At 40.8% G+C, this 14,292-nt stretch overlaps 1 protein-coding gene across 4 annotated transcripts in view; it reads left to right on the forward strand.

Annotated features, from left to right (window-relative positions):
* DENND1A (DENN domain containing 1A) overlaps nt 1–13,866 on the forward strand; it is a 1,620,172-nt gene extending 1,606,306 nt beyond the window's left edge. For 3 of the 4 annotated variants that reach the window (XM_029611164.1, XM_029611165.1, XM_029611166.1), the window contains 2 exons: nt 8,517–8,772; nt 9,930–13,866. In XM_029611164.1, coding sequence (XP_029467024.1) covers nt 8,517–8,772; nt 9,930–11,240 — 1,567 coding nt within the window. In that variant the 3' untranslated portion in view covers nt 11,241–13,866. Of the gene's footprint in view, nt 1–7,565; nt 7,695–8,516; nt 8,773–9,929 lie in introns of all 4 variants that reach the window. The other variant, XM_029611167.1, reaches the window with a different exon arrangement.
* Nucleotides 13,867–14,292: the final 426 nt, after the last annotated feature.

The following is a 14,292-nucleotide window of genomic DNA, read 5'->3' on the forward strand; positions in this document are numbered from 1 at the left end:
TCTTTATATATATATATATTTAAATATTTGATTATTTTATTATGATTCAGTTCCAGAAAGCACTTACCAGTAGTCATTCTTGGCCAGTTTGTTGATCTAGCTCTAATTTTGTTTGACCCTGTAACTATAATACCGTACTTTTGAACTCGTGTAAAAAACGTTTCCTACATTTGTGCCCAAGCACTTTTCCTACTGAAAATACGAAATTTTCACTGCAAAATCTGGAGCATCTTTTTCATTGGTGTAAAAGATTGTTTTATCTGCCCCACTGAGTCAAATTTTGACAAAATATATTTAATGTTTTTTATCGTATTGAGTAGTTAGGTGGAAACTGTCCTTCATACCAACATTCTTAAATGAAGCATGTTCATATAGGAGTGAATTCTTGAAGTTGCATGTGTAAAAGAAGCATATATCATAGTTTTCAAAAACCAATTTTCGCACATAAAACCTTTTGAAAATTCGGCCTTATGGAATGAATTTTCAAAGGAGATACATGCGTAAAAGTAGCATACTGTATATTGTAGCAGTTTTCTGTTGCAACCGTCGCTGCCCGACGTCTCCACTACGCCCACCTCACTTCTTTGGTGACTCCCTCTTTGCCTGTTGGAAGTTTGGCTGCCGCGGCGTCATCTTTCCGTTCCCCTCCGGCGTCCCTGGACGGCTGGATGCTGCACTCCGCCATGTTTCCCAGAAGCCTAAGGGCACGCACACGTCGTGGCCCCGACTCAAGTACCAGCAGTAGCGCGAACCTCAGGGGCGTCCCCCTGAGGTGACGTCATCCTCACCGGATATTTAAGGTCTCTGAATTCGCTAACTAATTGAGTTAGCAAAGGATTGGATAGGAAGGGTTTCCTTGCTACTCTGCCTCCTCGGACTTACCAGGAATACCCGCTCCTCGGGGGCCTTGCTTTCTCTTTTGCTTTTCAGATCGCAGTCTGGAACCGGTACTCACTCCTCGACGGCCCACGTTCCCGGACTTGCTACTGAATACCACTTCTGCCAAGAAGTCATCACTGCCTACTACACCAGTGAGTTACCATCTCTCTCTCAGAGCGTTCCCTGGAACCAGGTACTTGCTCCTTGAGGGCCTACTTCATTCCAGCTCCTGGGCTGCTTCTAAGAGACTGTTGTGTGAGTGTTACCATCAAGGTTCTGTTCCTGAACTCTGCATATCCTGCCTACTCACTATATTCAGTTTCTCTACAGCTCAGTTATCCAGGATCACTGTTCCAGTATCTGAGGGAACTACAGCCCAGCCGGGCACTTCCAGCTCACTACTGCCACCTCTGGTGGTTCCATATACTGTTTAATAAAAGAACTAGTGTGTGTCTGTCTCCATACTCTGAGCCTGACCGGTGGTCCCTCTCGGGATCTTCCCCCGGGGGTGTGGTCATCTGCTACTGGCCCAAGGATCCACCCACAACTACCTCAAACACCAACAGATTGCTAACTCCATGGATCCGGCACAACTCAATGCCTTGCAGGCCATACCAGGCCTAGCCCAGCGCATTGTGGAACAGCAAGACGCCTTGGAGAAACTTACTTCAGCCTTTTATCAGTTACACACACAGAAGGTTCAAGGCACAATTTCCAACCATGAAGGTCAGTTATAGGAGGTAACTTTAAAAACTACTGTACCACTGGCGGCTCCAATCCGCTTTTCCGGTGAAATCCAGAAGACCCAGGGCTTCTTAAACCAGTACTGCATGCATTTTGCCTTACAGCCATCTTTATTTCCTACGGCTTTTTCCAAGACTACCTACATACTTTCATACCTGGATGGTAGGGCCTTGTCTTGGGCTTCTACCTTGTGGGAGCACAAGAACCCCATTTTTCAGGACATAGAAGGATTTATGGACTTGTTTAAATCTGTTTTCAATGACCCTGCTCGAACTGCTGTAGCCAGTTCTGCATTGGTGGAATTGAAGCAAGTCAACAGATCATTGGCTGAATTTGCCATCGAGTTCAAAACTCTTGCGGCAGAACTCCGCTGGGACCCCAAATGTCTCAAGACACTCTTTTGCAGAGGCCTGGATACCCGTTTAAAAGACGAGCTGGCTGCTCGCGAAACACCTGACTCGCTGGACGAATTAGTAGCTTTGGCCACTCGGATTGATCGCCGGCTCCAGGACAAGGTGAAGGAACTCCGGCCTAAGGTGTTACCTTGGTTGAAACAGGCTAGTGCTATATCTGCACCTCGGATGGTTCCAGTAATTCTTGCTGCTGATAAAGATGAACCGATGCAACTTGGTCATGGACGTTTTACTTCCAAAGAGAGAAGACTTAGGAAGAAGCGTGGCCTCTGCATGTACTGTGGTCAGTCCGGCCATGATGTCTCTACATGTCCCACTTGTCCGGAAATCAGACAGGGCCTAAGTCCTGCAGAAGGACCATTCTTAGGCCATACTGCGACTTCTCCTTCGCTTTCTCTTCCAGTCTCCTTGACCTACGGACCAATCACGGTTCAGACGCCTGCCCTGGTGGACTCAGGGGCAGGATGCAAATTCATTCTCAGATGAATGGTGGAATATTTGAAGATCCCCCTCATCAAGTTGAAAAATTCACTACTGTTATCCTCAATTCTTGGAGAACCCTTACCGGGCGATGTGATTGCCAAACCGTTCCAGTTACTCTCCGCACTGGAGCTCTCCATATGGAATCTCTCTCCTCCTTTGTATTGAAAAAGGCCATGCACCCTATCGTCCTGGGGTTACCCTGGTTACAAGTGCACCAACCCCAATTTGACTGGCCATCCTTGGATCTCTCCTGCTGGGGCCCAGAATGTCATGGGAAGAGTCTTCAGGAGATCTCGCCTATCATGTGCATGCCTCTGACTCCAGGGATGCCGCCCCAATATGCATCCTTCAGGGATGTAATCTCCAAAGAAGCGGCTGATATTCTTCCTCCACATAGGCCCTATGACTATGCCATAAGACTGAAGTCCAACACTGAGCCACTGAAGGGTAGGGTGTACCCTCTCTCAGCTCTTGAGAATAAAGCAATGTCGGAATACATTGAAGAAAATCTCCAAAAGGGCTTTATCTGACCATCAAAGTCGCCGGCCGGTGCAGGCTTTTTCTTTGTGGGGAAGAAGGACGGTACCCTACGTCCTTGTATCGATTACCGAGGTTTAAACGAAATCACAATCAAAGACCATTACCCTTTGCTTTTAATCTCGGAGCTATTTGACAGGCTGCAAGGGGCCAAGATATTTTCAGAGCTCGACCTGAAGGAGGCCTACAACCTCATTCGCATTCGGAGCAGTGATGAATGGAAAACGGCCTTCAACACGCGAGACGGCCACTTTGAGTATCTAGTAATGCCATTTGGGTTGTGCAGTGCACCCGCCATTTACCAAAATATGATGAACAACATCTTGCGGGATCTGCTGTACAAGAATGTTGTGTTCTACCTGGACGATATATTAATCTTCTCCCAGGATTTGGCACCCACATTGCAGATGTCTAGCAAGTACTCCACCGTCTTCGCGAACACCTGCTGTACGCCAAACTCTCTAAGTGTGAATTTCACAAAGACTCAGTGCCTTTTCTATGCTACATAGTGTCGAAAGAAGGCTTCCAAATGGACCCTCACAAACTGTAAAGTATCAAGAATTGGTCCCAACCTACCAGCCTGAAGGCTTTAAGGAGATTCCTGGGGTTCACCAACTATTATCGAAGCTTTATAAAGAACTATTCTTCTTTAACCATACCCTTGACTGCAATGACTCGCAAGGGTGCCAACACTTCAAAATGGTCAGCGGAGGCCATTTCCGTGTTCGAGAAATTGAAGACTGCCTTCTCCACAGAACTGTGCTTGCGGCATCCAGATCCCAACAAGCCCTTCATAGTAGAAGTTGATGCTTCGGATGTGGGGGTAGGGGCTGTGTTAAGCCAACCTGGAGATTCGAAAGCCTTACGTCCCTGTTCGTTCTTCTCACGAAGATTTTCTCCAGCCGAGAAAAACTATGGGATAGGCGATAAAGAAGTCTTGGCAATAAAGCTTGCATTCGATGAATGGTGGCCTTGGCTCAAAGGTGCTCAACATCAAATAACTGTATTCACGGATCACAAAACCATAGAGTACCTCCGCCATGCACAACGCCTGAATTACAGATGGTCCCACTTTTTTAATAGGTTCGACTTTGTGCTCAAGTTTCGCCCTGGAGATAGAAACACCAGAGCAGACGCTCTGTCACACTCCTTTCACTCAGAGGATGTGCCTGATGAGCCATAGCACATAATTGACCCGAAGAAAAGTCTCTTGGCATCTACCCAGTCTGTGCCCGCTGGTAAAACCATTGTTCCAAAAAGACTCAGGAAGAAAGTGCTCTTTTGGGTGCACGATTCCAAGCTTGCTGGCCATCCTGGCCAACTCCATACCCTGCTCAAGATACAGGAGCTATATTGGTGTCCTACTATCAAAAAGGATACCTATTCCTACATGGCATCCTGCACCAATTGTGCTAAGAACAAACCTGCTTCTGGACAACCTTAGGGTCAGATGCAACCACTGCCAGTTCCAGATCGGCCCTGGTCGCACATCGCTACTGACTTTGTAGTCGATTTACCTATTTCCGGAGGAATAAATACCATCTGGGTGACAGTGGATCGACTTAGCAAGATGGCACACTTCGTGGCGCTCCCTAGCATACCTTCAGCCTTGAAGCTTGCAAAGCTCTTCATAAAGCACATATTCTGCCTCCATGGACTACCTTCTCACATCATATCTGACTCTAGGTCCCAATTCACGGCACAATTCCGGAAGGCCTTGTGCAAGTTGTTCGACATCACTCTAGACTATACTTCAGCCTACCATCCAGAGTCGAATGGCCAAACGGAACGGATGAATCATACTGTGAAGCAGTTCATTCGAGCCTATGTCACGACAGAACAACTGGGCCAAATTGCTTCCATGGGCTGAATTCGCCATTAACTCTCATCCAGCAACATCTACTGGATTGTCACCATTTGAAGTGGTTTATGGACGTTCTCCAACACCGACACTTCCACTGAAACTCTCAGTGACATCCCCAGCAGCTCAATCCACTGCTGATGATATCCATAATCTGTGGGTTCAGACAAAGGACATGCTGCTCAAAGCGAATGACCGTGCTAAGAAATACTACGATGCACACCATTCACAAGCCCCAGTCTTCAAACCAGGAGACAAGGTCTGGTTGTCAACCAAGCACCTCAGACTTAAACTACCTTCATCTCGGTTTGCTCCTCGCTACGTGGGACCATTCCCAGTCCTTCAACGTATTGGCAATGTCACCTACCGTCTGAAGCTATCGCCTGGGCTCAACATTCATAACGCTTTCCACGTTTCATTTCTGAAACCACTCATACTCAGCGAATTTTCTTCCAAACCTCAAGATCCACCTGTCAACAATGCAGAAGATGACTTAGAATTCAAAGTCGAAGAGGTCCTGGATGTTCATAGAAGAGGCAATACTTTTGAATACCTTCTGAAATGGGAGGGTTTTGGCCCCGATGAAAACTCATGGGAGCCTCAGACCAATATTCTGGACAAAGAGATGCTTCGTCAGTTCCACCTCGCGCCTCCTTCAAAACCCAAGCCTGGTACCCGAAGAGGAAATCTCCCTTTGAAGGGGAGTACTGTTGCAACCATCACTGCCCGATTTCTCCACTATGCCCACCTCACCTCTTTGGCGACTCCCTCTTTGCCTGTTGGAAGTTTGGCTGCCGCGGGGTCATCTTGCCGTTCCCCTCCGGCGTCCCCAGACCGGCTGGATGCTGCACTCCGCCATGTTTCCCAGAAACCTAAGGGCACGAGTGCGGCGCAGCCCAGACTCAAGTACCAGCAGTGGCGCGAACCTCAGGGGCGTCCCCCTGAGGTGACATCATCCTCTCCGGATATTTAAGGTCTCTGAATTCGCTAACTAATTGAGTTAGCAAAGGATTGGATAGGAAGGGTTTCCTTGCTACTCTGCCTCCTCGGACTTACCAGGGGTACCTGCTCCTCGGGGGCCTCGCTTTCTCTTTTGCTTTTCAGATCACAGTCTGAACCGGTACTCGCTCCTCAAGGGCCCACATTCCCGGACTTGCTACTGAATACCACTTCTGCCAGGAAGTCATCGCTGCCTACTACACCAGTGAGTTACCATCTCTCTCTCCGAGCGTTCCCTGGAACCAGGTATCGCTCCTCGAGGGCCTACTTCATTCCAGCTCCTGGCTGCTTCTAAGAGACTATTGTGTGAGTGTTACCATCAAGGTTCTGTTCCTGAACTCTGCATACCCTGCCTACTCACTATATTCAGTTTCTCTACAGCTCAATTATCCAGGATCGCTGTTCTAGTATCTGAGGGACTACAGCCCAGCCGGGCGCTTCCAGCTCACTACTGCCACCTCTGGTGGTTCCATATACTGTTTAATAAAAGAACTGGTGTGTGTCTGTCTCCGTACTCTGAGCCTGACCGGTGGTCCCTCTCGGGATCTTCCCCTGGGGGGCGTGGTCATCTGCCACCGGCCAAAGGATCCACCCACAACTGCCTCAAACACCAACATTTTCAAATGCCCATTTATGCACATAAAACCTTTTAAAAATTCAGCTCTAGAGTACATTTTCAAAGGAGTTAAATGCATAAAAGTATCAACTTTCAAAGACCCTTGTACATACATAAAATGTATTTATATGCGTAAAACCTTTTGATATTTACCTGAATGGGATTTTTTAGTTCCTTTTGTTGCACTTCCCCTCCTTAACATGCCTAAAATAAACTTATCAAATACATAGGCTGGCATAGCATAATGATTAGATCTTAGAGCTTTGAATTACTCGACAGGCTTTCATTGTAAGGCTGAAATTGTCCTGACTCCACAAGTATTTTTCTGTTTATTTGCTATTGTCTTGCTTTCACAATGTTCCTCCAGGGCAGTCTTTCAGTTTCTAATGCTGTTCTTCATGCTTTATTCTGCATAGTTTCTTGTCTTCTGTTATACTGCCATCTGCTGGTCAGTTTGCACATTCACTGCTTTACTATTTTCAGTACAGTAGGCTCTAAAGGGCAAACTTCTGACTTGGAAGTATGGGCTTTTGTTTATTTTTCCTCATTTCTTTTAGTCAGCTTTGATCAGTTCTGGCTAGGCCTGTATCATTCACCAGTTAATCTGCAGAATTATCTTCATGTTCATTTTTTTTTTTATTTCTATGGTCCTGACTGTTCTTATTGATGTTATCTCCAGTTTATGCATAGCAAGGCTCTGTCTATTTCTTTTGCCTTTTAATAAAGTTGGAATAGAAGAAACAGCCTCCTCTGTCTTCAAGTAAAGACTGAGTTAAACTATTTATTTAAATTGCATATAGGGAACACATGATGGAGAAAGAATAGACAACCTCCCTTAGTAGACTGTCATAACTATTCCCCCATACCTGTTCCACCTTAAACTTGAATTCCATCCTCGTTCATAGCAGAATTTATACAGACTATTAAAAATCACTATATCTCATGTGTTAGTTACTCAGCCAATTAAGAGATGCAACTCATAGCTTTGAACCGGACACTTAGTAACTTGATTTTCTTTTCATGTCTTCTTCAGCACTGTAAAGCCAACACGCCACTATACTGTCTTCCTTTCTGAAGACTCTTCTGATGATGAATTTCAGAATGAGGAGGATCCTGTCTCTGGCTTCTCTGAAAACTTTCTCTTCTCTGCTCCCTTTGAATGGTCTATTCTTTATTTGTTGTTTCATTTTTATTAGCAAAAGCTTTCAGCTGATTCTCATGCATGGCACTTTTTTTTATGCAGCTATAATGCTTTTGTCTTAGAAGTTAAGTTGACACTTTATATAATATTAATGAATCATGATAAGACACAACATGGAAGAATGTTTACATGACTTACATTCTATTACTTTAGCAGTAGTTGTTATGTCTCATTTTTCTTGTTAATATTGTTTTCTGATAAGCAGAGTAGTACCATGGGCAGTAAACTAATTGTACTATACATAATAAATAAGCTAAATTCAGAATCTTCTAGTCATAAATGTGTTGTATAAGGTTTGCAGTATCATTGCTGCACATAGTTATACTACACATCAGTCAGCCTTTATCATGCATCATTGAGACTGGCTTATTAGTTTAAAGATATACATTTAGGTTTAATGTACTTCCCCCACCTATTCCTGGAGTAGTTTACGTCATACCTCTTATAAATTCTATATTGTCACTCTGTATTTAAAGTAGTACATCAACAGAGCCTACTTCCATAAATCTTTTAGGTTAACATGCTATCTGGGATGCTTACCTCTAAAATGCATCATCATGCCCACACAGAAGGAAATTCATTTTTATATTTCATTTTTTTTCTGAGTGCTGCATATCTTGCTGCCTTTTAACCTTCTGCTGGGTACCTTATCTATCCACCTATTTCTCTGTACTTTACTCTGACATTTTAACAACTCTACATTGTGTACTGTTTATGTTATATGTACATGGCATTAGCATTTATGCAACTTGTGAAATAACAAAATTATTTCTTCTTTGATAGGCCTCAGCCATACCGAGCCCTGAAAGAATCCGATGCAGATGGGGATGAGATAATAGACCCAGAAAAGAACACAAGTGATGATGGACCCCCAAATCCACTCACATCTAATAGAATCAGAGAAATCTGTCTTTTAGAAGACATTTTTAGTAATATGGAAGTGGAAACCCAAACACAGCCCCTTACCCAAGCCAGAAGTTTAGAAGATTTGCGAACTCCTAAGGAAGAGGATGGAAAGGAATATACATTTGATTATCAGGTATAGGGATTAAGTCTCAACAAATATATAAAATTAGACTAAAATTAGACAACAAACGCACATAAGTTAAACCAGTTTTCAAAGTAGGACCTACACATTTAAGTCCGCTTTGAAAATTATGCCATCAAATTTGCCCACATACAATTCCACCTGCTATTGTATTCCAAGCACCTCCCCAACTCTGCCCCTGGAAATGCCTCTGCTCGGTCCAGGTAAACATACATATAAACAGGCAGTATATGTGCAAATTTACTCCTGTATGTGGTGGGCAGTTTTGTGAAAGGCCATTTCTGCAGGTAAAGCTTTGTTTTACCCGCAGAAATGCTTTTGAAAATTGCCCTCTATAAAGTTGTTAAATATGTCTAGAGTTTCCTGTGACTGACATCGCAGAACATGAAACTGAAGATCAAGTGTTCATAGTAACATAGGAAAAGAGCAATTGGTCTATCCTATGCCTAGTTGAAATTTTTCCTCACAAAAAATCCAAGTCTTACTCTGAACTTCTCTTGTAGCCATATGCTATTATATAATCAATATTTTGAATATGATGATATATTGTATATAACAATCTAAGCAAAAGTCATAATGCAAGAGCAAAATATATGATTCATGAGTAAAACCATTGAGGATGGTACTAAATTATAATTTTAGACATGTTTAGTTTTTAGATATGTTTGTGTTAAAATATTAGCTTCATTGCTTTCCTGTGAACTAGATGCACGTACATTGCATATGTATCTAGAGGGAGAGAGAATCTCTTGTTTTACTATCCTAATGCTTACTAAAGGGGTTGTGCTGTTAAGGAGTCTTGGAATTTAAATATCCATTGCAGAGCTTAGATTTGGCCAGCCAAGTAATTGGCTAGTGCTGAAAATCTGTGCTAGTTGCCTAACTTTGTTCCCCTCCTGCCCATAATTTTATTGGCTAAATTTAGCTTCCTAGTGAAATTTACTTAGCTGATTAGATATCTGAATATTGACCTCATAATTTTATTACCTACAAAAGTGTTTCCAATAGAAGTTAAACTGTAATTTACTGTACTGTATAATGATATATATATATATACATACTCTTCTAATTTTTCTGTGACTTTTTGCTTGAAAATATCAGTAAGGTAGATATTTAACCTATCTATTTTTAATTTTATATTTTGACAGAGACTGGATTTTAGGGTACCAGACAGAAACAGAATTATGCCACCAATCAAACATTCTCATCCGTATAACAAACTTTGGGGTATGGGTCAAGATGACATGGCTATTCCTACAAAGTATTCTCAGAGTTCACCTGAAAGACCTTTGGGTTTTCTTGTCAGTAATACATCAACCCCACAGAGATCACATAGCAAGGAAAGCATATTAACATCTTCAGAAAAGGAAGAGACAAGCACTCCAAGCAATATCACTATCCCTAGGCCTCAAGGGCGAAAGACTCCAGAGCTTGGTATAGTTCCTCCACCTCCAGCACCTAGACCTGGAAAATATCAAGTATTGCCTGGAACAGCAGCAGAATCTTTGATGATGCAAACTGTTGGAACCAATGACTTGGCTTCAGAATTGATGCATGAATCAATTGGGACTGGGAATACATCTCTTGAGCCAGAATTCAACCAATCTGTAAATTATTCTTGTCACCCTACCCAATTTTTGTCAGATTCTACTGCTATTACTGATATGCTTCAGCCAGTTAAGGTTCTAACAGAAAATGTAGGTAGCGATAACATTCTTAGTTTTTTGGATCCATTAAGCAGTTGGCAAAGTAGCAACCAACCACTAGGATCTAGTAGCTTGCAAAGTTCTGCATCTTCTCTTTGCTCAAGCCCAGCTAGCTTTCCTTCAGTGGCAACTGATTTTGTGTCTTCATCTGCAATACTTGGTCAGCAGGTGAGATATCCTTCTGCAGGACCACAGTTTTTGCAGTCATCTCAGAATCCATTTACTCATACAGTGCCAACAGCCCTTCCAGGGTCTATGATGAGAACTCCTGGAGGCCCTTTTGCAGCTCCTTTAGGTTCTAACTTTAGCTCAAATGCAATCACTCCTGGTTCTTGCTTTTATCAGCCTCTAAGACCTCAGCAAAATTTGTCAGCACTGTCACTATCCGGCTATTTTGGTCAGGTTCCAGCAAGTTCACAGGTTAGTCCATTGATACAGCAAAACCATAATATCTCCCAAACCAGTTGTATACAGTCAAGAAATGTAAGTGCCACTCCTCATATCAGATTATTACAGCCTGCTCGGTCTGGTTTGAATTTATCAGATGTCAAGCATGGCATGGCTGTAAAGTCCAATGAACGGCCTGCCATCCCCCCCAGGCCCTCTCAGGTGTTGGAACCGTTGTTGCTCCCCTCAAATCCTGAAGAGCCAAAAGATCCATTTGAAGATTTATTAAGTAAGACAAAGCAAGATATAGCACCAGCACAAGGTAAAGTAGAACAACTTAGAAAGAGGTGGGAAACCTTCGAATAATCTTAAGAATCATTTTATCTTTGCTGTGGTTTTTCACTTTAACTGAAAAAAGAACATGTTCAGAAATGTGGAATTAGCCATTCACAAAAGAAACAGAAAAGCTTAGTTTACAATATACATATATAATGCTGCTGGATGAATTCATGGTTTTGCTGACTTAATCACCGGCTGTTATATTTCTTACTAAAACATTTTTCTCTGGAATAGTACCTGATTTTCTTCCTTAGATCATGAATATACTCACTAATTCTTTTGCACTGCACAATACAAAGTGTTTATTAAATAAAGTACAAGTTCTGTTTTTGTTTTTTAATGTTTACTTTTTTGTAAAATAGCTTTCTAAATATACTACTGAAACAAACTAATGACTGCCCAGAGCTTAATGTATTTAACAGTCATTGGCAGAGCCTGAAACAGCAGATTTATAGTGCTAGTTTATGTTTCAGCCTGTGTGAATAGTGATTTAGTTTTATTCTTCAGTGTCTATACAAAGCTATAATTGTTTTTATATGTAGAACACATATGCCTGTACTTGTGGTTACACCAAATAATCCACTGGTCTTAATTTTATGTAAGACACTACCAATATGTCTAGCAATCTTCTCTATGTAGCAATAGTGATTGTAGAACTATAATGACCATTACTTATAGTTATGGTTTGTGTTATTTTTGTTGTGTTTTTGTTTTGTTACTTTTACTAATAAGGACTGTTTGACTAAAGGATCCTCATATATTCCCTAGGACAGTGCAGCACAGAACAAACCATGATATGGTTCTAGACTGCCTTTTTTTTTTTTTTTCAAAATACCAGCAACTTACTAATATTTTAGAAAAAAAAAAGTCTCTGATAAAATTAAGTCCCTAAAGGGTATTCTAGCGTTCATATATACATTAATATTAGTTGGAAAATCAAGAGCAGTATTTCATTAGAATGTTATAGTAACTACTTTTATTAAACAGAGAATGAGGGCATTGTATTTCCCCATTCCTGCTTTATTGCAGTTAAATACATCTACTGGATATTAAACTTATGCTATTTGAGATAGAAGAGTTTGAAAAAGTAGAATCAAAAGCCAAAGTGTAGTGATCCAAGTGCTTTAATGTTGCTAAGCAACAGCTAGGTGTCATTTCCACAATTTGGAACCATAAATGATGTGAACTATTTTTCTTTCATTTTTATTCTCTGTATTTTGCTTGTTTTCTTTTGAGCACTGTGCTGCCATGCAGAATAGTGCCATCTGATGGAGCACCGTACCATGCCATCATGAGGAAGAGAAAGTTTAAAAGCATGTTGTATGCGAGATGGGAAGAACTAACTTGCATTTTCAATGTCTTTTTTTTTTTTTAGGGAAACTCAAAACAGTATGTTGGAATTTCCATAGGATATATTGTACAGTGGCCACACCATATGACCATCACTTTTTGAATGACATTTTTTTAAGCAGATGATAAAGTTCTATTTAAATAGAGAGTAGATGTGAATCACAAACTTTCCTTTCCTTGCTATGCACATGTCATGCATCTAGTGAGCTTGGATGCTATAAACCAAGCATTAACTTTAGTTAAAAGAATAATGTGTCCAAGCCCATCAAATTTGAACCATCTTAATTGGCTGAAATTGAAGCAGTTTGTTTTCCAGAGATAGGGTAAATGTCTGCAGTATTAGATGAAAGCATTGTTTCAGGCTTCTTTCTGTTGTATCAATTATATGTATACAATCAGGTTAAAGATTTGGTTACAATTTTTTTTTAATGACATGTTTTATATGTGCAATATAAGAGAAATCTATTGTAGTGTAACAATGTGAAACATTTTTTTGGGGATAAACTGTTTCTTTATTATATGAATAATATAAATTTGGTATATAAGCCAGCCAGTGAGTTCTGTATTCTTTTGCTTTAAGACAGATCTGGGGGAGTTTATTGCCTAGTACTGGAAAGTAAAGTAGACCTAGAATAAAGTAATGTTTTTGCCTTTGAACAATTTTTATGTATGAGTTAAAAATTTAAAACTGAAATATGAACCCCACCCCTTGCATTATTGTATGCTCTGCTTATAAACATTGCACAGTTTTTGTCAATAATGATACTTATGTACAGGAATCAAGCGCCGCATGTTATTAATATTTTGTTATCATGTGTCCCATCTTGGGGTTTTTTAAGCTCCTATTTGCTGTGGCTATGCACTGAGTAAACATTTTAAATGCACGTTTGTTTCAGTGGGAAAAAATAAGTATTAGGGCTTCTGTATCACAACAAACTATTTTTCTATCATTTTTTAACTTTGTATTCTGTCCATAGAAATCTGCTGTGATGTAATGATTAAATTGTTGGTTCAGGATTCAGTGGTATGCTCTAGACTTGTTGATGCCATCCACATGCTACTGAAAATATATATATTCATGTAAAAGGAAAAACAATATTAAGATACTTGGTGTGTATAAGTACAGTAAATTAGTGTGCTGAACTACTCTTCACCTTCTTTTGAAGATGAAGATAGATAAATTGGATTCTGACCAGAATTGACTAGCATATTATAGAGCACTTTAAGAAGATTGACAGTACATCTCCTAACATATTCATCTTGAATTTCCAAGTCTTAGAATAAAAGAACCAGACAATGGTCAGTGTTAATTGTTTCTCTGTTTTATTTAAACTATATTCCGTCTTCCTTTTTTGTTCATTCATGTAAAATAATATCAAAAGTTTTAAGTATTTTCATATAATGAAGTATAATTATTGATAGGCACAATACAAATTTTAGACTAGTAAATGCTTAAATGATTCTCAAATTGTTTTAGGCCTAAGAACTCTCCATTTGACAGAATTCTCTTTTATGCCTAAATGTGTCTATTAGTTTTCTAATGTATATTATAAAATGTTCTTACCATGCAAAGAAATGGAATAGCTGAATCTCAAAGCAGGCACTCAGAAGAATATGGCAGGATAGGTCATATAAAACTAGTCCTTAATTTCACCTGGCACAATTCAAAATCTTTTGGGGGAAAACAAATGGTCAGAATGTTTGGCCACTGAAGTTAGCTAATTGGACA

The sequence above is a fragment of the Rhinatrema bivittatum genome, chromosome 8 (assembly GCF_901001135.1).
Source record: "Rhinatrema bivittatum chromosome 8, aRhiBiv1.1, whole genome shotgun sequence".
Lineage (NCBI taxonomy): Eukaryota > Metazoa > Chordata > Amphibia > Gymnophiona > Rhinatrematidae > Rhinatrema > Rhinatrema bivittatum.